At 41.7% G+C, this 26,172-nt stretch overlaps 1 protein-coding gene across 1 annotated transcript in view; it reads right to left on the reverse strand.

The window, feature by feature from the left end:
• Window positions 1–1,120: 1,120 nt before the first annotated feature.
• Window positions 1,121–26,172, reverse strand: part of RNF10 (ring finger protein 10) — a 30,751-nt gene continuing 5,699 nt past the window's right edge. Inside the window, exons 2-17 of the mRNA XM_007183971.2 lie at window positions 22,783–22,982; window positions 17,646–17,845; window positions 16,480–16,570; window positions 15,273–15,457; window positions 15,057–15,193; window positions 12,231–12,391; window positions 10,772–10,897; window positions 10,182–10,458; window positions 9,897–10,030; window positions 8,775–8,892; window positions 8,435–8,536; window positions 7,270–7,425; window positions 4,730–4,830; window positions 2,271–2,328; window positions 2,015–2,173; window positions 1,121–1,409 (exon numbers count right to left, since the gene is read on the reverse strand). Coding sequence (XP_007184033.1) covers window positions 1,333–1,409; window positions 2,015–2,173; window positions 2,271–2,328; window positions 4,730–4,830; window positions 7,270–7,425; window positions 8,435–8,536; window positions 8,775–8,892; window positions 9,897–10,030; window positions 10,182–10,458; window positions 10,772–10,897; window positions 12,231–12,391; window positions 15,057–15,193; window positions 15,273–15,457; window positions 16,480–16,570; window positions 17,646–17,845; window positions 22,783–22,982 — 2,282 coding nt within the window. The 3' untranslated portion in view covers window positions 1,121–1,332. The remainder of the gene's footprint in view (window positions 1,410–2,014; window positions 2,174–2,270; window positions 2,329–4,729; window positions 4,831–7,269; window positions 7,426–8,434; window positions 8,537–8,774; window positions 8,893–9,896; window positions 10,031–10,181; window positions 10,459–10,771; window positions 10,898–12,230; window positions 12,392–15,056; window positions 15,194–15,272; window positions 15,458–16,479; window positions 16,571–17,645; window positions 17,846–22,782; window positions 22,983–26,172) is intronic.

Consider the following 26,172-nt stretch of genomic DNA (forward strand, 5'->3'; position numbering starts at 1 on the left):
ATTTGTGATTTTTTGCTTCACATGCCCCTTCATCTACCCAGAAGAGTTCCTGACCCAGGATCTCTTCCTTTTAAGAATGGGAGGTTAGAGCTAAACCCAGCTCAAGAACCCTTTGGGCCCAACACTAGGAAAGACATTACTCGAATTGCTCAAGCTCATAGTAGCTGTTACTTTAATCTATTAAGAAGTATATGTCTACCAACTTCCCTGGTGGTGCAATGGGTAAGCCTCCGTGCTCCCAATGCAGGGGGCCCAGGTTCGATCCCTGGTCAGGGAACTAGATCCCACATGCATGCTGCAACTAAGAGTTCACATGCCACAACTAAGGAGCCCGCCAGCCACAACTAAGACCCAGTGCAACCAAATAAATAAATATTAAAAAAAAAAAAAAAAAAGCTGACCTGAAATCATCTTAAAGAAACCAGAATGCTCACAATGCTTGTGCAGGTGATTTATTGCAACTATTTGCCTTCATAGTCTATTACACCTAGAGGTCACTTTATTAAGCAGCAAAATAGTTCACATCACTCAACTTCAGCTGAAACCAAGGCATAAGACTGCTCTAGGCAACAGGGAGGCAGTGGGCAAGCCCACCGCTTTTAAACCTGTCCTGCTCTTCCTCCCGGTGTGCCAGGCTCCTCTGTTCCTGTAACTCAGGCCACTGTCACTTGAAACAAGCTTTATCTAAAGGTTGCCAGGTCCCCAGGCTTCCTTCGTCAATGACAGTTACAGCTTTCCTTGCCAAAGAGAAGCCACGTTCAAGAGGCAAAACCCTCCATCACACATGCCAGTGCAACCTGGGTCTGACACCACAGCGTGGTTATTTGTCAGAAGAAAAACTGCAATTTAAGCTGGGTGTCCTAAATCCATATTATTCCCATCCCTCTGTTTCTTAAAGATAACAAGAGGAGAACTGAACAGATAGAAAAGATTCAACTATTAGGTGTGCTGAAAGCATGGTGCCCTGACCCAAGATGTCACAGCAGAGCAGTGCTGTAACACTAACACTGGTTTGGGCTGCTCCAAGGGACTCAAACTTAGTTCGGGTTGAGAAAAACTAACTACACATGGGTCAAAAAGACTAACCTGGCAACAAACTAAAAACCATGGCAGGAAGAGATCTCTTGTGAGTGTCAATACTTTATTTTGGTGTGAAGATGGGAAGCTGGAAAATACACTGTATTTAAAATTTTCTTGGTTCCCCCTCACATTGTGGAAACCCCCTCCCCCCAGAGCTAATCTGTTCAAACTCAAATACTTAAAAATTACAGCAGCAAAACAAAAGCGCAGAAAAAAGAAAACCAGATGGAGAAGGTAGCCAGGCCAGTAGTGTCACTTGGTGTGGACGACTGAGGTGCTGAACAGGAGCTTCTGTTTCTGTTTTTTTCTTTTCTTTCCTCCTTTCTCTTCTAAACAGAAAACAGAAACAGCTTAGCTTAGAATGCCATCGCCTTGCCCCCTGGCCAGTTTTCATTAATGATAGTCGCAGGCAGCTAGGAGTGCAGGCTCTGGAATCAGACCTCCTGGATTCAAATACCAGCCCTTGCACACTCTGGTGTTTGTCTTCAGGTACATCACTTAATGTCCCCAGCCCAGCTCCTCATCTGTAATGTGAGTTATACCCATTTAATATGGGTATTGGGAGAATAAAATTAGCACAACGCCAGGCACACAGGAAGCACGCCATAAATGCCAGTGTCGTTCTTATCTAGTTCATGAACACCACAGAGCGGGGGTGTGCTTCAAGCCTGACCTTCTCCATCTATTAGCCACCCTCCACCAGTGTCTTAGAAGGTTAAAAAAAAAAAAAGGTCCTCAGAATTTCACACCAAGGCCTCAAAAGAACTAATCTGGGGTGCAAAAAGGTGCTAACGTACCAAATGGAATGTTAGTTGACACTAGAACGTGAGCCCTGAGGCTCAGAGGGAAAAGTGCAACTGATTAGTGATGTCTGCCACTGGATCCAGGAGGGAATGACAGCCCTGAGCTGAGCACCCCACTTCTGTGCCTTTACCAGAGAGGGGATCTGAAGTAGCTGGCGTGTCCAGTTTCATGAAGGCTGCTTCAATAGCTTGGCTGAAGGAATTCTGGAAACTGGGCACAGGAACACGGTCTGAGTTATCACTCTCCCCATCGCTGTCCACAGGGGCAGGAGGACCTAAGCTGTTTTCATCTAAAAAACACCAGTGTTAAAATTGCAGAAACAACACTAGAGCCTTTTACTTTCTGAAAGGGGCCAAATTTCCCCTTTACCAGAGGGCTGTTCTCACCTTTCTTTGGAGCAGTTTTGGGCCACACATCTGCTTTTGCTTTTCCAATTCTCAGCATCTGCCAAAGTGTGAAAGGGGAGGAAAGAATTTAAGTAACTGACCCCATTTCTTCTCCAGACTCCTACCTTGACACCAACTGGTACAGGGGACAAAGAACCAACTACCTCCTCTGGGAAAAAGATTTTCTAGATACTTCTCTCCTTAACACTGTTTTGGTCATGTCCTCTATATCCTGACCAATGGAACTGGCAATGAAACCCACAAGGTGGGAAACCAGTTGTTCCTTAGGAAAGAAACAGGTAAAGAATATTGCAAAGAAGGCACAAGAGATTCATACTCAGATTCTGAAGTTGGGAATCCTGACTCTGTGTCATTGCCTACTTCTGACAAATTTTCCTACTCTTCTGGAAACTCCTAAAAACATCAACCTCTTAGAATAAGGAGTATACAGGACCTTCCAATTTTAAAACAAACCACCTGGTTATCAAACTTCAGTTACTTAAGGCCACAAAAATCAATTTAACTTTATCCTGAAACTGCTCCCACAGCCCTCATTACCTTGTGGTCTTTGCTTATCCAATAGTTCCTTAACTATTAACTTTTAGATCCAGCCATAAACCATATCCCTGCAAGTACAGTAAAATCAGAACAACTATTCCTCTTGCCCCTGAGTGAGGAAATTTTTCATCCCACTTGGCCAAGACCAGCTTTGTAAGTGCTGAGGGCCACTATGCATCCCAGCTGCCACACATACCATGCCACTCAAAGCAGGGTGAATTTTACCGAGACAAGCCCAAGAAGATACAAGTAGGAATGCCTGTCCTAAATGTTTACCAAAGTGGGGCTTGCATGTTGTGCAAGATGAGTTCAACTGGCAGATGTTGATTTCACTGATAAACTTTCTTCATCATGTACCACACTTTGATGATCTGCTCCCTTGGTCCCTGGGAGTCTGGGGTCCAATAGTACGACATCTGAATCATCTTACTCTTCCAAGGTCATTAAAATATATCACCTATATTTTAATCTTGACAAAAATGTTTAAATGTTTAACCTGAGTCCACTCATGAAAAAACAATCAGAAAAATCTCAACTATAGGATAATCTATAGAACAACTGGTCTGGATGCTTCAAAAATATCCATGTCACAGGTAAAAAACAAAAAAACAGAAGCCAGAGGAACTGTTATGGATCAAAGGACACTAAAGAGACTTGAAAAACTAAATGCAATGAATAGTCTTTGATTAAATCTGACTGAAAACAATACAGGACACTGAGACAAATGGGAAAATAAAAATATGTGCCATCTTAGATAGTACTAAATCAGCTGTCTTTGATGTGATAATGGTAATTGTAGTTATACAGGAGAATGTCATTTTGGGGGCATGTATCTCCCAAGTATTTAGTTGTGAAGTGTCATTCATGAGGTCTGTAACTTATTTTCAACATAGCCAAAAAAAAAAAAAAGAGAGAGAGAAAAGCAAGCAAATATAGCAAAATAGTAACAACTGGTAAATCTGGGTGAAAGGTATGAATGTTCATTATACTATTCTTTCAACTCTTTAAGTCTTAAGTTTTTCAAAATATAAAGTTGAAAAAAGCAATGGCAGTAAAACCTAGCTAAAAAAACTTAGGCATTGACCTAACTCCTAGGAGCCACTTGCTTTTAACCTCTGAAACCTAGCAGTTCATTCTCAGGATTGCTCTCAATTATTTCATCCTCCTTGACTTCAAGGATTCTCCTCACCAAAGTTCAACTCCTGCTTATTCCTCAGCGCAAACTGCCATTTGTCCGTGAGAAATATCCGTATCAACTAACTGCTCTAAAGAACTGTTAAGCTAATGATTCCAAACTAGCCCCAAAGAAGTGAATACTAACCTCCTACAAGGCTGCTTGTCAAGCTGTCTGTCCATCTTCCTCAGTTATCTGAATGCAGGAATGCTGAGTGTTTTGCTTGTTTTAAAGATTAATACTGATCTGACATCAAATGTCACTAGCCTAGTGTTGCCTCCAACCCAACTCCTCAAGAAAGCTGATTTGGCTACTTACAGGATAACCAAGACAACTTTCCCTTTCCCAAAGTGAAGAAGAATGGTTTATTATATGTAACAGATACCACTGAATCAGAGGTCCTAGAACCAGGGACCAGTTAAAATTGACTGACATATCCCCAGCCCCTAGAACAGTGCTCAGTACAAAAGTATCTATTGACTTGTTAAATAATTAAAGCTCCTGATTCTTCCTCAACTACTCTTGGCCTCTTTCCTTGGTAAGTCTATGGTAATATCTGAGACTAACTCCATGACCTTCCGTCTTTAAAAAGCCTTCCATGGTTATTAGAGTCAGTGCAACATTAGCCTGTAAGTCTCCCCATCTCCAACAGAGGGATTTCCAGAAAGAACGAGCATCAGAGTTCATGTTAAATACCCTTGGGCTGCTTCACAAGCAACGGGTTTACCTGGGCAAAGGAAGGGAAGGGAGAGTCTTCTTCCAGACTCCCAACGCAGAATGAAGAACTGCCCTGACTGGCAGTGGGTGACAGAGGGGTCAGCAGAAAGTCTGAAAGGGAACCAGAGACCTGATTATACAAGTCAAGTTCCAAAGAGTTAGTGTCCTGTTAATAAGAGAGAAGAGACAAACCCAAAATCGGGTCTGGATAATTACCAACCCTGCCTCAGAAAGCTAACTGTGATCCACTTTCAACTCTGCCATGTGCTTATAAAGCCAAGAACATGGCCTATTGTTCACATGAGTGATCAGCATAGAGAGAGAAAAGTTTCATGGTTACAATAACACTAGAAGGCATAGCAATATCTATTCCCACGGTAAGAAAAATCCTCTCCACATCAGCCGGTTCTCAAGGCCTAGGTACTGGACTGTCATAGAATGGTTTTATATGGATGAAAAAGCTCCAAGAAAAAAAGATATAAAATGTAATCATGTCAGCCTTTATGTTCCAGCCAAAAGAAGTCTATGACCTGGGAATATTCAGTTAGAATCCAAAACACATACAGCAGCAAATCCAGCAAGATGCAAGCTTTTCCCTGATACTCCCTAGGTAATAGTCTTTTCCATCCTTTCTGACCTAGGGTTGAACATTTCCCACAGATCAGTCTACCCACTGCCCTGATCACTGCTGGAAGGGAGAGGCCTATTCACTCTCCCAGCAGTAGGCCCTGCCATGGTCAGCCAGGGCTCTGTGGTACTTTTATTCCTAGGACCATCCAACTGCTCTTGCCTGAATACATTAAAGCCCACATAACTTCAGAAAAGCTAGTATGTGAAAACGCAGTCTTTGTATCACAGATGATGTAGTCAATGTTTTGCCATGTTCCTTTGTTTAGTAGCTCTCTTCTCATTATGAAGAGCAGAATGGCTGTGCAGCCCTCAAGACCCAGATTCCAGTCCCAGTCCCTGCCACTAACCAAGTCCCTGCCTTGGTCTCAGGCTCCTAAATCTGCCAAGTGATGGGCATATGATCACAAGGGTCACCAAGAGTTTTAAATATTCTGATCTTGGACCTTTCATTGAAAATGCCTGACAAAAATAAATTTTAAGTATCAAAAACTATCTGCCAGGAGGATGAAGATCAGAAAAGACAGCTCTCTGAAATTACAGTAACTCCTTTTAACTGTTTCATTTCATGACACATTAATACATTCTATATATAAGGAAAAACATTTTTAAAAGGCTGAAGGCCTATACCCTGAGAAAACCATAATTCAAAAGGAGTCATGTACCACAATGTTCATCGCAGCACTATTTACAATAGCCAGGACACGGAAGCAACCTAAGTGTCCATCGACAGATGAATGGATAAAGATGTGGCAAATATATACAATGCAATATTACTCAGCCATAAAAAGAAACGAAATTGAGTTATTTGTAGTGAGGTGGATGGACCTAGAGTCTGTCATACAGAGTGAAGTACGTCAGAAAAACGAATACCGTATGCTAACACATATATATGGAATCTAAAAAAAAAAATGGTTCTGATGAACCTAGGGGCAGGACAGGAATAAAGACGCAGACGTAGAGAATGGACATGAGGACACGGGGAGGGGGAAGGGTAAGCTGGGATGAAGTGAGAGAGTAACACTGACATATATACACTACCAAATGTAAAATAGATAGCTAGTGGGAAGCAGCCACATAGCACAGGGAGATCAGCTCGGGGCTTTGTGACCACCTAGAGCGGTGGGATAGGGAGGGTGGGAGGGAGATGCAAGAGGGAGGGGATATGGGGATATACGTATGCATATAGCTGATTGACTTTGTTATACAGCAGAAACTAACACAACACTGTAAAGCAACTATACGCCAATAAAGGTGTTAAAAAAAAAAAAAAAAAGGCTGAAGGCCTCTCAATCCTGATCTCACTCCCGGTCTGGAACACAATCATCCCAGTATTTTTCTATACATTTAGACATATAAACCCATATTGAAATGCTTTGTTTTGTGTGGCTTTTTTAACCCAAAAATGGTGTCATATTTTGTCTTGTTCTACAACCTCCTTTTATCTTAAAGGTCTAACCATTAGTTCAGGAAGACAGCTATTTTCTTTTTCAGTAGGTGTAAAGAATTTCATAGTATAAATGCTGTAATTTAGCCATTTCCCTACCAGTAGACTTTGTAGGCTGTTTTCTCCCCCTATCATAAATAAGACGACATAAAGATGTTCACACAAACAGGGGGAGTATCTTAAAGGTAGAAACTAGAAATAAAACAGCTGGGTTGCGGAGAAAAATCTAGGTTTAACCATCCTGCTATATGAGCTGCCTGAGGTTTTTGGAAGCTAAGTCGGTACAGCCAATGGAAAAGTGAATCAAGTGGTAGGAATTTGATGGATCTCAGGAATCTATTAACCACCCAAGTAAGGTTAGTCCCCTAAAGACCCCCACCATGCCGAGATCACAGCTGTAAATTCAGACAATAGGGCTTTGCTTAAGGTCTGTGGCTGGTGGTCAACTTCATTCTTTAAATCCCAACTCTATTTACCTGCTTGGGAACCTGGACTTCTGCTAAGAGGAGAAAGGGAGAGAGCCCCATGGCCCTCAGTGCTGGTGGGACCCAAAGCAGAATCAGAGGAGCAGGTATAGGAATTGAAGGCAGGAAACTGCTGTAGATTCTCGAGGGGAATGTGGACTTCTGGGTCTGCAAAGCAAAGACGAGAATGGTAGGCCCATGTACAGAATTCCTCAAATCTTTTCCAACAGTTGTGGACAGTCAGTATGAATCCCCCAGGGGTCTGAATGATGGAGACAGAGCTTTAAAACCCAAATTTATAGTAACTGTCATTTTATAATATGTCTTTGTTTTAATATAAAAGCCTTGTTCTAACTCTTCTTGGTTGAAGCTAGGTGATAAACCTGGGGGTTAATTATAATATTCTGTATACTTGTGTTTGAATAGTTCCATAATAAAAAGTTAAAACAAAAAAGCCTTCGTTCCTGAAACATCACTTTTCTCAACTATTCAGGACTTGTGCTAAACAGCTACACAACATTGGTATGCCGGCTATACTTATCCCAGTTGAAGAAATAAAATTTATGTTTACCATACGACATGGAGTCAAAATAGTTAAGTCCTCTCCCTAGCCAAGGACTCAATTCCTTGTTTTCAGGAGGTTAACTAGACCCTCATGTCACACAATCCTTGGTTCAGTGAAGCTTATGTTTAAGAACCAGATCAAAAGATTCTACTTACTGGTATGAAAGAGCTCAAATCTAACTTCCTGCACTTATTTCCTAGTTTGTCAATAGGTCTCTAACTATTTCAGACTCTCCTGGTAGACTTGCTATGTATAGATGTCTCCAGAGTCAAAGGTGAGGCCAACAATGTATCCAGAGAGCACAGTGCCAGTTATCCCCAACATGCAGCAGATCTCCAATTCCCTTCCCCCACCCGCCCAGGTTTTTTTCACCCACTATGCCAAGGATGAACTTACTATGTGCTATGCACTTTGACCAACATCAACTCATTAATTCTCATGTAAGCCTACAAGTAAGGAGGTACTCTCACAACTCACATTTAAGAGCTGAAGAAAGCAAGTGGCAGACCTGACATAGGACCTAAACAGTCTGGCCCCTGGGCCCAGGCACGGGATCTCTGTACAATGATGCACAGTTGTGCTCATCATTCAGATGAGAGTTCTTGAACTTACACCTGCCCTGTCTCTTGTTCTCCTCCATCTCAATCCGGCGCTCTCGGCGACGTTCCTCCCGGGCCTTCTTCTGGCGCTGCCGCTTCCTCTTCTCAATGTCATCTGCGGGTTGGTGAGGTTGTGAGGAGGCAGACCCAGGACAACCTGGCCATTAACTCCTCCCACTTGGCTAGTAGCTAAGGGCACACGAGTGGGCCCAGCTGGATTGGATGAATGGATGGAGTGTATCAGGAGGTTCTGAGACTCATGACAAAAGCTCCTTACTTCCTCTTGTGGGTTTCTAGTCACAAGAATCCCTGAACTCCACTAAAAAGGGAAGCAAAGTAGGGGGCATTCTCACCTGAGAATAACTCTAGGGTTTCCTTAGAGACCAGAGGAGGCTGCAGAGCCAGTTCACAGATGCTGAACTCGCAGGTGAGCGGCAAGTGAGAGAGGTATCTATGACGCTGCCGCACATCCTACAAGGGAAAAGGGACCGATGCTCAACTAAGACCAGGCCTAACTCTAAGAGCAGAGGTTCCCACCCCAGATATCCGGCAGTATACCACACCCTCTCAGATGGCAATGGGGCTCAAAGAGTTACTGCTCAAGTTATCAGCTTTTGAAAAGCTGAATAGAAATTGTCAATTAACCTACCATAAGGTAGAATAAGCAACCAAAAGCAGTTTTTTGGTTTGTGCTGCAAATGAATGAATTGAGGCTGGTAATGAATGATCTAAAGCTGATCAGTTGTTTCAGCTTTTCTGGGAGACCACAACAAATAGGGGAGAATAAGGAAGATAAGAGTTATTTACTGGGAAAAAAATCTGGGAACCACTGACTGAATTAATGATAACTGGGAAGGCAGATAAAGCAGGTTTCCCTACTGAACAAAGCTTGGCCTAAAACAATAAAAAAAGAAGGCCATTAATTTAATTTTCTTTTTATTCTTTTTCTGCATGTTTGATGGAAAGTTCATAGTACTTAAACAATCTCTAAATTTAAGGCTTTTAACAAATTTGTGATCAATACAACGGTAACTCTCAAAGAGCAAAAATTCACATATGTAAATTATCAGACACTAATTCATAGGTACCTGCTAAGCCAAAAATTCATAACGAGCTTGTGTAAGCTACCTTAAAGCCTCCAAGGACTTTGTTTTCTTGGCCATTTCTCCCAAGCAATAAGGAGAAACAAAAACAAACTCATCTCAGAAAGTAGGAGACATCTCTATTCCCAAACCACAATAAATGAACCTGTGATACAGAGTGCAGTGGTGAGTGACCTAACAGAACCCTGGCATGGTGGGGCAGGGTCATTTAACTTTTAAAAACTTCACAGGCACCATCACTAACAAAAAGACTTAAAACCTTTCAAGACTAAAGGCCTTGACAGTCTGTGAACTTGGATCAGCTAGGCCCACCACAAAGAGATTAGGTTAATGCCGCTTCCTGCCCCTCCACCTCACAAGGCAGGCCCTTACCTCAGACATGGAATACCCAGCGATCTCCACCACCGTGGCTGAGATCTTCTCAGGGCTCTGCTCCAGGCTGCCATACTCCCGCACGAGGCAGCGCACGTTCACGGGGTGCAGGAACATGTGCTGCCCATCCTCCGCTGAAGACAAGTGGCTCTATCACACAATACTCTTGGCCAATCCTCAAGTCAGGCCCTCCTTATCCCAGGCCCAACTCCCCCCCCCATAAGCTGAAAAGCACAACAGACCCAGCTGCCCAGGAGCCCAGCCCTCCTCCTCAGGGACACTCACCTTGGTAAAAGTAGTAACAAGGAGAGCTGCTCAGGTGTGTGATGTTTGGCTTGGTGACGGGTTCCTGCTGGCTGGACTCAGTACAAATGGTCCCCTCTCCAAGATTGTCTTCTGCTATCTCCGAGTCCTCACAGGCCTCTGACAACCCTTCAGGCTCTGGTTCAGAAACTGCTTCCTCTTCCTCTACCAGAGGGAGAGCAAGAGGACGAGGAGGAGAGCCCAGAGGACAAACTCCTGCAGTCTCTTCATCAAAAGCAGACAGATACTCCAGCATGCCCTGTTGGGACAAACTGTAGGTCACAGAAAGAACATGTGGCAAAGGCAGGCACAGGAAACAAGCTCTCTTGAGGTTTACCTTAGCTGTCACGTTCACTGATTTAACATCACTGGGGAAAGAACACACATAGAAAAAGCACATAGGAAAAATTTAAAAATATATAAATTAATTAATTAATTAATTAAAAGGTACATAGGAAAAACTCATAGTTCCCTCTTCTCCCAAAAAAGTTCAGACCTCACAGCAGGGCCTAACAGCTGAAGAGCAGCACTTGAGGAACAGCAGCCACTTAGCCTGTAACTGGGACACTAACCTTCCTGGGTTGAAAAACGGACTCCTTCGCCAAGGGAGCCATCAGCACCAGTTGTTCCAGAGCAGCCACGACACCAGCGACCTCCCCTCTGCTTTCAGCCAGTCCTGACAGAGCCTCTTCCCGAGTCTAGAGCACCGGAGAGAAAACCAGAAACATACTTAGTTTGAAGGGCCAAATCTTACAATGGCCTTTCTCAACAGGAGCAAAAGTTAAAAGGCAAAAAGGAAGAGTCTAAGTACTTAAAATTCTCAATCTTTAAGGGAAGCAGGAAGCAAAAGTGCCTAGTACTCAAATGGGATGTTACTCTGCTTAGCATCTCTGACAATGATAACGACAACACTACAAAAAAGCTTCCTGAACAGAAATCCCAGGACACAGAACTAGTCTTCTAGTTTTTACGAACGAAGCTTTGAGAGAGCCCCAGTGCAGGAGATAAGAGTCTGGGCAACCCCCACCTCAACCCAGACAGCTCTACTTCTACGCAGCTTTTCTTCTCCCTGAAATGCATTTGAAAAAATGCTCCGCACTACAGAAAGAAATTAAAAAGTATTGGGTTGGCCAAAAAGTTCGTTTGGGTTTTTCGTAGGCTGTTACAAAAACCCAAATAAATTTTTTGGCCAGCCCAATAAATACAAAGAATGCTGCCCAAAGAGGACTTATGAGTCAGAGAGATAGAAATTCAAATACCAGCTTTACCTCTTATTAGTTATATGTCCTCAAGTAAATTATCTAACCCATGATTCCATTTCCTCATCTATGAAAGGGGATAGTTGTTCTATCACACCAGGTTATGGAGCTTAAGTGAGATAAAAATAAGTACAGTACCTTAGCACAGCCCCTTTCATGTGGGCTTTCACTGTTCTAATATATATCAGTGATTCTCAAAATGTGATCTGGGGATGAGCAGCATCAGAGCCACCCTGGAACTTGGGATAATGCAAATTACTAAGCTTACTGAGCCCAGACCTACTGAACCAGTCCCTCAGGGTGGAGCACAACAACCAGTGATTCTGATGCTTGTTCCAGTTTAAGAATCTCTATTGTAGAGGATACAGGACATAAGGGATTCTATATTTGGATAATTCTTGATGCTCCAAAATCCTCAGCAGGCATTGCTAGAGCCCGTTGGAGAGGCCACAGTAATTTCTCCAATGTCCATCAAATAAAACATCTCCAAAAATAAATCCAAGTGTGTTCCTAAAGAACAAAAAAACCCACCTTGCTAAATTAAGAACACAGCTAATCTAGAAACTCAAGGGTCTCAGTTATAACATCACCTTGACTTGTTCCTTTCAGCTCCAGAGAGCAGTTTAAAAATCCCTAGGTCAACCCCTTCCCTCCTATCACCAAAGCCCAGAGCAAACCTACTTTTTTAGCCATTCCCCGCTTGTAATCTTAAATGTGGGGCTGAAGTAACTAATCCCCACCACCCCATCCCATTTCCAGTGTATCGTCTCACCTTGAGTTCCTGGATAGCTGCCTCAATAAAGCAGGACTCGGGAGTGTGCTTCTCCTCTGCCAGCTGCTGCTCTAGTGCTGCTTTCTCTTCCTGAACCACCCGGTGCAGCACCTGCTCCTTCGAGGCCAGCAGCAATTTGGAGTACTGGCTGTGCTGTTCATCTACAAGAAAGCCAACAAGATGACAGAAATGCCAGACTTCCCTGGTGGTGCAGTGGTTAAGTATCCACCTGCCAACGCAGGGGACACGGGTTCAATCCCTGCTCCAGGAAGATCCCCACATGCCATGGAGCAACTAAGCCCTTGCGCCACAACTATTGAAGCCTGCGCACTCTAGGGCCCATGTGCCACAACTACTGAGCCCAAGTGCTGCCACTACTGAAGCCCGCGAGCCTAGAGCCCGTGCTCTGCAATGAGAAGCCCGCGCACCGCAACGAAGAGTAGCCCCCACTTGCTGCAACGAGAAAGACCGCACGCAGCAACGAAAACCCAATGCAGCAAAAAAAAAAAAAGTTCATGGCTGTGTGACTAAATAGGAACGTTCATACACAGCTTTTTTCCTAAAGTGAAAATGGACTGATTTAGCATGTTTTCCTTAAAAAATTTTAGCAATGACCTTAATATAAGGTTTGTAACTCTGACCCTGTAACACAAGAAAGCTATCCTAAGAAAACCAAAGATGTAGTCAAAAAATTAATGTTCTCAGAACGCCCTGGCGGTCCAGTGGTTAGGACTCTGCACTTTCACTGCTGAGGGTCTGGGTTCAATCCCTGGTTGGGGAACTAAGATCCCACAAGCGGTGAGTTGCAGCCAAAAAAAAAAAAAAAAAAAACAATGTTCATTAATTATAGCATTATCTTTAGTACCAGAAAAGCTGCAACCAAACAGTAAGTCCAATAAAGAAACAGTTAATGATATGATGGTGTATTCATTAAAGAGAATTCTGCAGACATTAAAAATGCTTTTCTAAGAAGGAGGCATTTAGTGACACGGAGAAATAGCCACATTACATGGGGAAAGAAAAGATGCCAAAGAAGAAAACAATCCCAATCTCACAAAAACATACACGCATAGAAGAAAACTGTACAATTAACGTTTGGGGGTACTACCTCTGGGTAAAAAGATCATGGATGATTTATTTCCTTTACTTCCCTCCCCCCGATTTTGTGGACTTTAAAATGTAATATACAGATCTATCTCATTTTTACCTTCTGTATCGTGTTCGACAGCATGATATACTCTGATGAAAGTTTCTTGTGGAACATTTAGGTTATTGCCAATTTCTATTACACTGTAACAAAAATATCCTTATACATGCTCCTTGGTACAAATGACTTCTTTATGATATTTAAGTATAAATGCAAAATCAAAGGTTGTGCATATTTTAAATACTACCAAATCCACCCCCCCCCCCCACACACACACAAAAGGCTGTATCGATTTAAACTCCTACAAAGAACAAGAGTACCCAATTCCCCACCCCTGCCAAAACCCAGTACAGGCATACCTCAGAGATACGCCTGTTTGGTTCCACTGCAATAAAGTGAGCATCACAATCAAGTGGATCACAAATTTTTTGGTTTTCCAGTGCATATAAAAGTTTTTTGTTTACACTATTCTGTAGTCTATTAAGTGTGCAATAGCATTATGTCTAAACAACGTTGATACCTTAATTAAAAAATACTTTATTGCTAAAAAATGCTAACCATCATCTGACAACAGCAGGGTTGCCATAAACCTTAAATCTGTTAAAAAAAAAAACAAAAAACAACTCAGTATCTGTGGAGCACAATAAACGAGGTATGCCTATACTTGCTTCATCGTGTGTGTGTGTGTGTGCGTGCGTGAGAGTGACTATGATAGGCATTTTGATTTGCATAACTCTAGGCAAAGTTAAACCTCTGTAGATACTTGGAGTTATTCAGATATCCTTTTCCGGGAAATGCTTTGCCAGATGCTTAGCCTATTCTACTAGACTGTTCATCTAATTTATAGAACACCTGTATGTTCTGGACATTAATCTGTATTTTAAATGTGTAAATCTTCCCCTAAGTTTATTTATCACCTGTTGACTTTGAGGAGTCTTGCTGGATTTTATTCTTATAAAATCAAATTCATCAATCTTTTTCTTTTATAGCATCTATGGTTTCAGCCTGGTTCAAAATTCCATCCAGGTAAAAAACCTGAGGATTTATAAAGATATTTTCTTGTATTTTCTTTTAAAAGTTTTGGATTTTGTTACATTTAATTCTTCAATCCATCAGAAATTGATTTTTATGAATGGTATGAGATAGAGATCTAATTTCATTTTATTTTTTCCATAAGACTCAATTGTTTCAATACTGTTTACTGAAAAATCTCTTTTGCCCAGAAATTGAAATGCCACTTTAATTCAATGCTCATTTCCATGTGGAATACAGAGAATACAACCTCTTGCACTTCTCCCACTGTAAGCACTGCCCACACTCTAGATCCGAACTGCCTGGCCACCAGTCTGTCTCTTCTATGAGACACGGAGTTCCTTGATGACAGGTGCCAAGACTGGCTGACTGTGGAATCCCCAAAACCTGGGCACAGAGCCAGACACTATTCAACAAAGCTTTATATGTATTTTAATTTTTCATTTTACAACTGAACCAAATGTGAAACCAAGAGTTAAACCACTTTCTGCAAACTCCACCCCAATCTACTGGAACACTATGAATAATTTGGAAATGCTAGAAATGGCTTGCTGAAAGGCTAAATCTCTGACAGTAGAAAGATATATTCAAGTAACCTTAAAGGGTATATACCCACCATTATCTGCCCCCAAATTAACCAAACTTACCTCCAAGATGAATAGGATGTTCTACATTCATCCATTTGGATTTGGGCAAGGCCACCAACACCCCTTTCTCCCTCTTCATCAGCTGCATTGTAATGGTATCACCAACAACATACTGATGTGATTCTGTGGCAACAACACTGTAACATGGACATTTATTTGTAGCAGGGCAAGGAGTTAGCAGACTGGGGTCTAATCTAGTAAATATCTCCATCTTACCTCTTGAGATCCTTCTTATGCACAGAACTGTAACAGATGGGACATTTACTCCAGGTCTTCTCGCTCAATGAAAGATAGTGCAGGATGCATGCCCAGCAGAAGATGTGTCCACAACGGGTTATCTTGGCTGCAGTAGGTGGATATAGGCATATTGGGCAAGATGGCACTTCATGGCTACAAATGCGCTGAAACAAAATGCCACCACAAGTTAAACTACTTTCAGAATTGACTAGAGATTATCAAAGTTAAAGCCTCTCCTCTTCCATCCCCATCCCTATACAACTCTAACAACACATCTTCATAAAACTGTTCAACAGTGCAGGTGTATGTACAATAGCACTTCAAGCAAATCATAAAGGAAACAGTAATAATAGTTTAATATACTATAACAACTATACAACAGGTATTTTGGGGGTTCTACATCAAAGGGAAAAAATGACAGAAATCAATATATGATCCCATTTACAAAAAAAAAGATTTATATGTATGCATACATAAAGGCACAAAAAGGTTCTAGAAGTAATGTACCAGTAATTTCCAACAGAGAAGTCAATGAGACTTCCACTTTATATGTCTCTACTTTTTTTTTTTTTTAAACCAATGCATATAAAACCTAAGTTTCGTAGACCTTCTATGTCATTTTCAGATGATTTTATGAATTTTCACAGTAATGGGAGTCCAGGCTTTGGGTCCATCATTTTGAAACTACATCATATAACCTAGGAGTGACAAGGGGATACCCAGAGCCCATAACTTCAAGAGACGACAAACACAGCAGTAGCTTGGACAAAGAACAGCTGTGTGGCTCATTTCACCTGTCACAAGGCCAAGGCCTAATCTGATACTGATTACTACAAATGGCTACCAATGAAGAAGTGTCCCTGTAATGAGTCCATCCTGGGTCAGGAGGGTAACCAGAGTTCTCATATTCCCCTGATTACTTCTTCCCAGAAGAGAAGAGGTAGTAGACAGGACTGCTTTTATCCTACAGATCAGAGCCCTCCAACACCCAGTCCTGCAGGCCAGAGCCAATTACCACAAAATGAACTCCGGAAGAAACCAGGACTGATCTCTGGAAAATGTCTACTGTAAGGCCAGGCAGAAAGGGGGATCAGCAGTAAACCCAGGCAAAAGCTGCTGTCACCACGGTCCCTTTCTTTAGTTCTCTCTCCCACTAACAGGTTATAAGCTTAGCTGAGCTACTCACCACTTGTTCCACAAAGTCCCAGTTGACTAAGGTATCAGGATCAGCAAAATGAACTGTGTAGTCTTGGTCTTCAGACACCACAAACTGGCAGCTAAAAACAGGGAGAGACAAGTAAAAGGCAGACTGTCAGAATCCACCAACAAGCCTTCAGCAGAAATTCATCATCTCTTCACTTAGAAATCAAATGCAGGCCATTAGCAGCCATGCTTTGTGAAGCACTAAACTAGGACTTCAGCCTCAGTTCCAAGTCCTGGCTCTGGAAAGAATCCAAAGACTCAGCGGGTAGGCGTCTAAATCCATGAACTCTGTTTCTTCTGCTTCCAGGCCCAGCCAAGCTGCCTGCAGGCCCTCCTCTGAACCAAAATTAAGCCAGACTGTGGCTCCACCAACCAGAAGGGAAGCCAGATCCCCTCCCTCCCCCCGAAACCACTAGTCTTCCAGGCAGTAGAAAAAACTGTCCCCACTCAATCTTTTGAGTACTAGTTTTTTGCTTTTTGGTTATTTTGGCCACGCCACACGGCTTAGGGGATTCTCAGTTCCCTGACCAGGGATCGAACCCAGGCCACAGCAGTGAAAGCCCGGAATCCTAACCACTAGGCCACCAGGGAACTCCCACCAGTTTATATAAAGTACTAAATGGTTACTTCAGTCTAGATCCAAGGTCAAACCTTACATTATAACTAATGCCACACAAAAGGAAACAAAAGAGAATCAGTATTTGAGCAAATGTATGCCAAGCACTCCAACTTGGCACTCAATTCTCCCTTAAGTAATTTCTCCTCCTTTATAGAGGAAAAACTGAATCTCAGAGTGGTTAGGTAAGTTACCCAAGGTCGAAGGCCAAAACAAGATTCAAATCTGGATTCAATTCCAAAGCAAACACTTTTACTACCTCATCATGATACTAAAGCATTATTTAATTTTAGCATTTATTTATTTAAGCTAAATATTCTTTTGAGCACCAAGAACATCCACTTGAAACACATCCGTGTTTTCAAAGCGAGGTGAGAGAGAGAGAGAGAGAGAGAGAGAGAGAGAGAGAGAGAGAGAGAGAGAATCAACTCCATTTCTGCCTCTCTCCCACAGTAGTTTAAACGAAGCCTCTTTGCACCATAAATGCCCAAAGGGCTCAATTTCACTTCCCTCCTAAGAGTAGCCATACTCACTTGGCTTGTAAAAACAATTCCTTGTTAAAAGGCTTATGCCCCCACTTGTTCCTTTTTCCCCAGCTGCCATGTCCACTGCCTTCAAAATGACCTGCCTGGCCACGGGGTTCAAAAGTGAAATTCAACAAGTGATTCAGGTTGATCTTCTTCGGACCAGAGAACTGGGCAGGGCTAAACTCTGCCCGCTGAGCCTCTGCTACCTAGAGAGAATGAGAATAAATCAGAGGATTTTAGATTAGGATGACACTTGCTAAATGACAGCAGAAACCTGCACAACCCCTCCTTCTACACGGCTTAAAATATTAACTAAATAAAACACAGGCTTATATTTAGTAAACAATTTTCCTAGGATGTGGTAATGCAAAAGTCTACCTAAGATCTAGATGGGAGTGGAAAAGAGAAAAAGAGCCTCTAACATACAATTACTTATAAACTATTTACACTGCCCTAAGTGGCAATTAACCATTAAATGACAAAACCCAGCATGAACTCCTCTAGCTATCTTGAAGCACAAAGATTTACTTACTGGATTAATCTTTCCACAGTCCCATAAGACTCCTACACCTTCACTCTTGTTAGCTACTTGCTCTCTGGTTTGTTTCCGGTCAACGTGAATCTGTGGAACTGTGCTCTGGAGGCGGCCTGCAGGCAGCTACTAACTGCCATAGGCTTCAGGATCCTTCCAGAGACCTCCTGTCTAAGACACACACTGCTATTCATTGTTAATTAAAACTGACAGAATTAGAACATGTAGGCAGACTAGCTCTGTGTCCAGAAATAAATCCAATCAGCACATTCAGAAACAGCTTAGAAAGTGACAAGAAACCACGTATGAAAAATACCATTGCACAGAGATGGAAGATTTATTGTGTTGGAGCTTTTGTGGTCCTCTTGACGTTCCCAAATTGAATTGGTACAGGTACCTGCTATAAGTCAGCTAGTGCATTTTCTAATCCCACTTTCCCATTTAATATCATAGGCACTTGGCCCTGTCACTAAATACTAGTAAACAGTCACTTTAAAAAAAAATTTTTTTTGGTAAGCCAGTTTTATTTTTTTTTAAGATTTTTTTTTGATGTGGACCATTTTTTTTTTAAAGTCTTTCTTGAATTTATTACAATATTCCTTCTGTTTTATGTTTTGGTTCTTTGGCTGTGAGGCATGTGGGATCTTAGCTCCCCGACCAGGGATCAAACCGCGCCTCCTGCATTGGAAGGCGAAGTCTTTAACCACTGGACCACCAGGGAAGTCCCTAAAGAGTCACTTTAAATAGCTATATACCATTCTACTACGATGGGTATACTATAATGCCTTAGTGTAGGACACAGATTGTTCATGGCTTTTCCAGCAATAACAAAATAATGCTATGATAAACAGCTGATAGATCTTTGTGCACAAATATTTGAGCACCTACAATTATTTCTTTTGAACGTAGAGTAGGAATTACTGAGTCAAAGGAAATGCAAATTTAAGGCTTTTGCTGCTTGTTAGTAAAGTCAAATTTAGAGTTTAATAAGCAGCACTTGCATATACATGATAAAGAAATCTAAAGAGTACAAAAAAGCGGACTTCCCTGGCAGTCATGTGGTTGAGGCTCCGCGATTCCACTGCAGGGGGGCGTGGGTTCAATCCCTGGTCGATGGGGAACTGGGATCCCGCATGCCTCGTGGTGAGGGCAAAAAGAGTACAAAAAGGGATACAGCCAAAGATACCTTCTATTCCAGAGGCAACCAATATACCCTCTGAGATATTCTATGAATACGGAATCAGAGTATACAAACGACCTTTATGATTAAATACAGTGGCATATCACACAGTTAGGCAATCTCCTTTTATCTTAACAGATCTTGGGAGACAACACCTCCCCCTCACTGTTTATGTAACTCACCAGAGGAAGCCCAAGACTTCCAGGTCATCCTTTATCTCTCACCCCTTAGACTCTCATCTCCATATGGCTCTGCCTCCCCTAATCAGTCTTCCACTCCAATGCCCCAAACTGAGATAAGAGCTCGTGTTCACTCAACAAAATTTCCCACATTCTCAACCTTCTACCTTCATCTTTTTACCCTAACTGGCCCACTGTCTCTAATACTGCCCATCATAATTCCTGATTACACTTCCAACACGTTCACCTCTCAGTTCCTTGACTTCCTCTCCTCCAATCAGCTTGCCCTCCACTCTACCTCTGCCACCCACTCCCATGGGCATACCAACTAGAGCTGTGCTGTCATAACAAAGCAGCCACTACTATCCAGATATGATGGCTACTGAGCACTTGAAATGTGGCCAGTACCACATCATGAAATAGCATTTTAGCTATACTGGATTAAATATATTAACATTAATTTCATCGTTTTTACTTGTTTACTGTGGCAACTAGAAAACTTTGTTACATATTTGGCTTGCCATTTCTATCTTAGCATTTCTACTGGATGGCACTGCTCTTCAGTCTAGACCACAGTGGTAATAACTGCACCTCTTCCACCATCTTAATTTTGGGCACCCTACCAGTAACACTCCTTTCTCAGCTTGTTTCCGTTAGTTCTGATTCTAACAACTTTTCACCTCCACTGGGATCTCCAAACCAGTGATCCAACACCCTCCCCCCAAATTTTCTTTCCTTATTTGGCTCTGATCCTATTCCATTGCCCTCTTCTCTTTGTCAGCTGTACTCACTGGGCAAAACTTTCCCAATTAATCCACACCGGCATCACAGCAAGTAAACATGGCTAAAGAACACAACCACACCATACCAACCAGCCTCACTAAAGTAGACCTTTGTGCGGCCCGGCGGTCATACTGCAATCCTATTACACTTCTGTGCTCCACGGATTCCCCCCGACACCCAGACAAATCCTCCAGTCCTCTCTCCTCTCTCGGCTCATCTTTTACATTTCACTGAGACAGTAAGAACAATCAGAAAAGAACTCCAACGTGCTCCTACCAGCAGTCTGCCTTCCTCTTGTTACTGTGGATGAACTGGCGAAGCTCCTAAGCCAACTCCTCCACCTGTGCACTAGACCCCAACTCCTCAGGAACTCAAGGACACTATTAGCAATTCTCTCTCTCTCCTCTGCATCATGTTTTCCCTCTTACCAGAACAATCCCATTAGCAGAAATATGCTGCATTTCTCTAAGCTTAAAATCTATCTTGACCTCACATTCCCCTCAAGCTACTGCCTCACCTCTCTGGTCCCCTGTAAGAGCAAAACCACTAGAAAGTAACTATCTAAACTTGCTGTTTCTTCTTCATATCCTCTCTAAAGCTATGCCAATCAGGTTTTTGTCCTCACTACTCCACCAAAGCAGCGCAAGGCCAAAAACCTAAACTACCTTCCCATTTCCAAATCTAATGGTCAACTTTCCATCCGAATCTTCTTACCCAGCCTAATAGCAGCACAGGACAAAACAAGCCATTTCTCCAAATGGCTTTCAGTTCTCTTCCTCCCTTTTTGCTGGTTCCTTATCATCCTGACTCCAGGCTCAGTCCTTGAATCTATTCCCTTTTTGCAACACTCACTCCTTAATGATCCTACTTAGTTCCATAGTTGCAAACACCAAGTGTACATACATGGACAGCTCTCTAGCCAGGGTCTCCTCCTTGAACTCGACTCAGTTATACTTAGAGATCCAACAGGCATCTCAACGCAAATATAACACTTCCAAATGACATTCTTTATCTAAACATCCCTCTTCCCTCCCCATCCCAAAACCCTGTACTCCTCTTGAACTTGCCCCCATTTCAGCAAACGGTACCTGAATTGGGCCCCTACCAAAAACATTAGTCATTTATTTCTCTGCTCAAACCCCACATCTAATCTATTTAAAAGTCCTGCTGGCTCTACCTGCAACTATCTCCCCAAATATGATCCCCTCTCATCACTATCACTCTGTTTCAATCACTCTCACCAGGAATACCTTAATAAGCTCCTAACTAGTCTCCCTGCTTCCACTCTCCCCTTTACAACTCCAAATCAGATTACCTTACTTCTCTTCTTAAGCCCCCCAAAAGCTTCCCATCTCTCTGAACAAAAGCCAAAGTCCTTCAAGGGCCCATGTGATCTGATCCCTCTGTCTTACTCTTTGGCTTCATTTCCTGCTTCTCCACCCATGATAGCCTATTTGCTTTACCTCAAACACACAAAAAACATTACCATCTCTGGTCCCTTGTACTTGTAAATTCGCTCTTGCTAACACACCCTTCCTCAAATTCTACTGTGTGCTCCCTTGCTTCATTCAGGACTCAGAGAGTCCTCAGAGAAGCTTTCACCTCCTCAGAGCAGCTTTCCTTAGCCACCTCCTAAAACTACTCTTTGTTACTCTCTATCCCTTTACCGCTCTCAGTCTACTTTTTTTTAATTTAATAATTGTATTTATTATATAACAATTTGTTTATTGTCTCCCCAAACTAGATTATAAGCTCCACCCAATGCTGTATTCCAAACTCTAAATGATATTTAGTGCATAGTAGGTGAGGCATAAATTTCTGGTGAGTGAATGAATTCTTCCATTAGTGCATCCATTAAATCTTGCTCTATACTGGTTATATAGTATGGAACATTCAAACAGCAGGATAATGTATTTAACCAATAATATATTTAACTTTGATAGCATTTAGTCTGTTTCCTAAATTGTGCAACTACAAACAATGTTGCAATGACCTCCCTTGTATATGAGTCTTTATGCACTTACAGAAAGATACCTAAGAAACTCCTAAAATCAGAGTACCTGGGACTAAGGATATATAGCATTTTACATTTTTCTAGATACTATAGGGCAAATTAATGTCATTAATTAATGCCATTTTATTACCTAAATATTCCAAAGGGTACCTATAAATCAAGAGTGATAATAAAAGGATGACACAAAATTTTTTTAAAGGATGATACTAATTAAGGTACCCGAAATCTGCTATAATTTCTCACAATCCATGATTACAATGTCTTCCAAGAAAATGTTCATAACCTTCAAGGGAAGAAAGGAGGCAAAGTTCCAAACCTAGTTAATCCTCAACTAATCAAGTAATTCAGAAAGGGGGGGACCTCTTGCTCCCACCCCTGCCCAACCACTAACAAACTGGGGATAGGGGATCAGACCTCATGCTTATGTTCTAGAAAGGACATTCTAAATTCCATACCTCATCTCGTCTTCCACCATTAAAAGAAGAGCTAAAGAGTTTGTTGCTGCTGCCGCCGCCCCTTTGAGGAGGCATCTTATTAAAAGTTTTGCTTTTCTGTGAATTGGAGCGACGGGACTGGTTGATAAAATTTTCATTTTTGGGGTAGGAAGGTTCACGTTTGCGATTATAACGCTTGGATCCACTTGAGTTCTTTCCATCTGAAAGCAAGAAATGGGAAAAAATTAGTTAAGAAACGATACATATACTTGGCGAATTGCTCTCCACCTCCCAACAAAATTGTGTTTAAACAAAGGTAAGTAGGCCCTTCCATGACCTCCAAGAAATCTGGGTTGGACCAGAGCATCAGTGCTTTGGGCAAGACATTACACAGTAAGGTGAAAAAAAAAATTTGCTTTTGGAATGAAGCCTAAAGGGTCCCTCCCTCAGGAGGGACACAATATAGATCAAACCACATAGACTCTCAGTTCACAATGTCTTTCTTTGTAACAGAGCTTAATCACTGCTCTTGTATTGATAAAAGTCCATTCAGACAGAGTGACAGAAAAAGAACAGCCTATCTATATTGAGGAAAAGTACTTTATCTGGAGGCAGGACAGAAGGCATTCTTCTTAAATTACTACAACACAGTTAGACCCTATACCGCAATGGTGTGGCCTAGGTCTTAGCAGATATACAGAAGGCACAAAAGCAAAACAGTATTTACATACGTTTGAGAGGTCAAACTGAGAAGCTATTAAATTGACAAAACAAAAGAAGTTGGACTCTAAGAGTATATCAGCGTAAAGTTATACCCTTTTAAAAACTGCTTCTTGCTTTTCTTCTCCAGTTACAAGAACATATGTTCAATTTTGGAAACAAGAATAAATTCGCCGGTGCCTATGCAATACCAACCTATGAAGTGTTTAATTTCCTTTTATTCTCCATTTTATACACTCATCACACATCTTCCACAGAATGACAGGCATATAAGATATATTGTCTTCCACCTATTACTCCATGAGCATTTGCATGCACCCTTAGGCTTCAAAAACATGATTAATGGCCACACTGTTGTCTACCATATGTTTACGGCGTAACATAACCAATTTGTTGTACATTTAGGTGGCTTCTGACTTTTTGTTTATTTAATATAATAGTATTGGGAGCCTCTTTATACAGAGACCTGTGTGTATAATTATGTCAAGTTCTCAAAGTAGAATTAGCAAATTAAGTATGATCATAAAGCCTTTTACACATCCTCAAGTTGCTTTCCAGAACCATACTAATTTACTTATATTCTAACAACAGTATAAGAGAGAACATCTAGTTTACTACATTCTTTATAATACTGAGTTGAATAAACTTTCTTAAATTGAAGGGTCAAAATAATTTGTTTTGAATTTGAATTTCTCTGATGACTAGCAACAAACATTTTTTTAGTCTGTTAACCATTTGTATTTTGTGTAAAGAGCTCGTTTGTATTCTTTGCCCCACTTTTTCTACTGCGGAGCTGAACTGCATAGATTATTTTGTCCAAATTGAACAAAGAACCCTGACCAGACACATTTAACATGTGCCAAAGTTCACCAGCTTTAAAAAAAAAGCAGGGGAGGAAAAAAAAAAAAGCGGGGGGGGGGGGGAAATAAAACCTATCTGAGAACCTGAGAACCATACCAAGTAAATAACGGTGAAAGGTCCCCAAATTAGTTTTTGGACAAAAAAAGACTAATCTTTCTTGTCCCTTCACTCACTCCATCTTGCCTTATTTCAACACAGAAATCTGACCAAATCAAGTCTGTACCCTACTTTAATGGCTTTAAAAGCAAAAACAGAGAAAACAGAAGTTGGGGGACTTTTAATGAAGAAGTCCATTAGGCTTACCCTCAAACTTTAAAGGGGTGGTAGTTTATAAAGTCAAGAAGACTCCAGCGGGCTTCCCTGGTGGCGCAGTGGTTGAGAATCTGCCTGACAATGCAGGGGACATGGGTTCGAGCCTGGTCTGGGAAGATCCCACATGCCGCGGAGCAACTAGGCCCGTGAGCCACAATTACTGAGCCTGCGCGTCTGGAGCCTGTGCTCCGCAACAAGAGAGGCCGCGATAGTGAGAGGCCCGCGCACCGCGATGAAGAGTGGCCCCCACTTGCCGCAGCTGGAGAAAGCCCTCGCACAGAAACGAAGACCCAACACAGCCATAAATAAATAAATAAATAAATAAAATTTAAAAAAAGACTTCAGCATGAGCCTCAGAAACTACAACCCCTCCCAGCTGCCAAAATATAGCTTAATCCTGTTTATGTTAAAAATATATAATTAATAGAAACATGTCTGGAAAGGCAACAGAGCAGGCTGTTAATGACATTTACCTCTGGGAAATGAAGCTATTCACGCTGGCCTAAAACAGTGGTTCTCAATCCTACAGTTTGTAGGAATCACCCAGATGAGCTTTTAAGGGATTCTTGTGCTCAGGCCTCACGCTCTAAGATTCTGACCTAAGTAAACAGAATTACTGTTCTGTATACTAATAATTTGGATAATTAAAAAACTGTAAGTACCTACAAGAAATTATTTCTAGACAAGGTGACCAGCTTCTTTTACAGCAGACAAAAATAAATTCAAGGTGAAGCATATCCTCAGGGAAAAGGAAACATTAGCTGATAAACCAGAGTCCAAATTTTCAAAGCAACCACTTCACACTCAGTTTGCCAGCAACATGGGATAAATGAGAGGTATGCCATCCTCTCCAAACCTGACCAAATAGTCATGTGAGATGGAAGCACTGTAAACAGAACAGATTGTCAAAGAAAGACTGCCAGGCTAGGGTTCACTCCTACCAGCCACCTTTCAATCTCAGTTAGGGAAAGTGACCAGAGCTTAAAAGTTAGAATTTAAGAACTAGACTTTCACCTACTACTTCAGTTCGCAACAGTTACTGTCAAACATGGCATCAGTGGTAACAATTAGAAAATGAAGCTTCAGATCTCAAATTCTGCCTTGCTCTCAACCCATGGAATTAGTTTATAGTAAGATTTCAAATAAATAGAAAATTCAGAGGGATACAGAACCCCAGCTAACTTTACCATGAAAAGAAATGAGGTTTTATGAAGAGGATAGGCATATGCAGGAAACATATGTTCCCCAAACCTTATTATCCAAGACTATTTCAGATGATCCTGCATTTGACCCTGTTGTTTTCAAGACCTAATAGATTTAGACATAGATTTAGGTAAAGCCAGATTCTACACTTCAAGGGCTCAAAAAGGTAAGCTGGCACTCAGGAGGAGGGCTGTTTTAATTTCTTCACTTATTACCACACTGGCAAGGAAACCGTTTCATAATGCTTACAGAACTGCTCTCTGACAGTGAACTGCTCACTTCTAAAACATTACAGCTGACCACATAAGGATTCAT

The sequence above is a fragment of the Balaenoptera acutorostrata genome, chromosome 13, assembly GCF_949987535.1.
Source record: "Balaenoptera acutorostrata chromosome 13, mBalAcu1.1, whole genome shotgun sequence".
NCBI classification, from domain to species: domain Eukaryota; kingdom Metazoa; phylum Chordata; class Mammalia; order Artiodactyla; family Balaenopteridae; genus Balaenoptera; species Balaenoptera acutorostrata.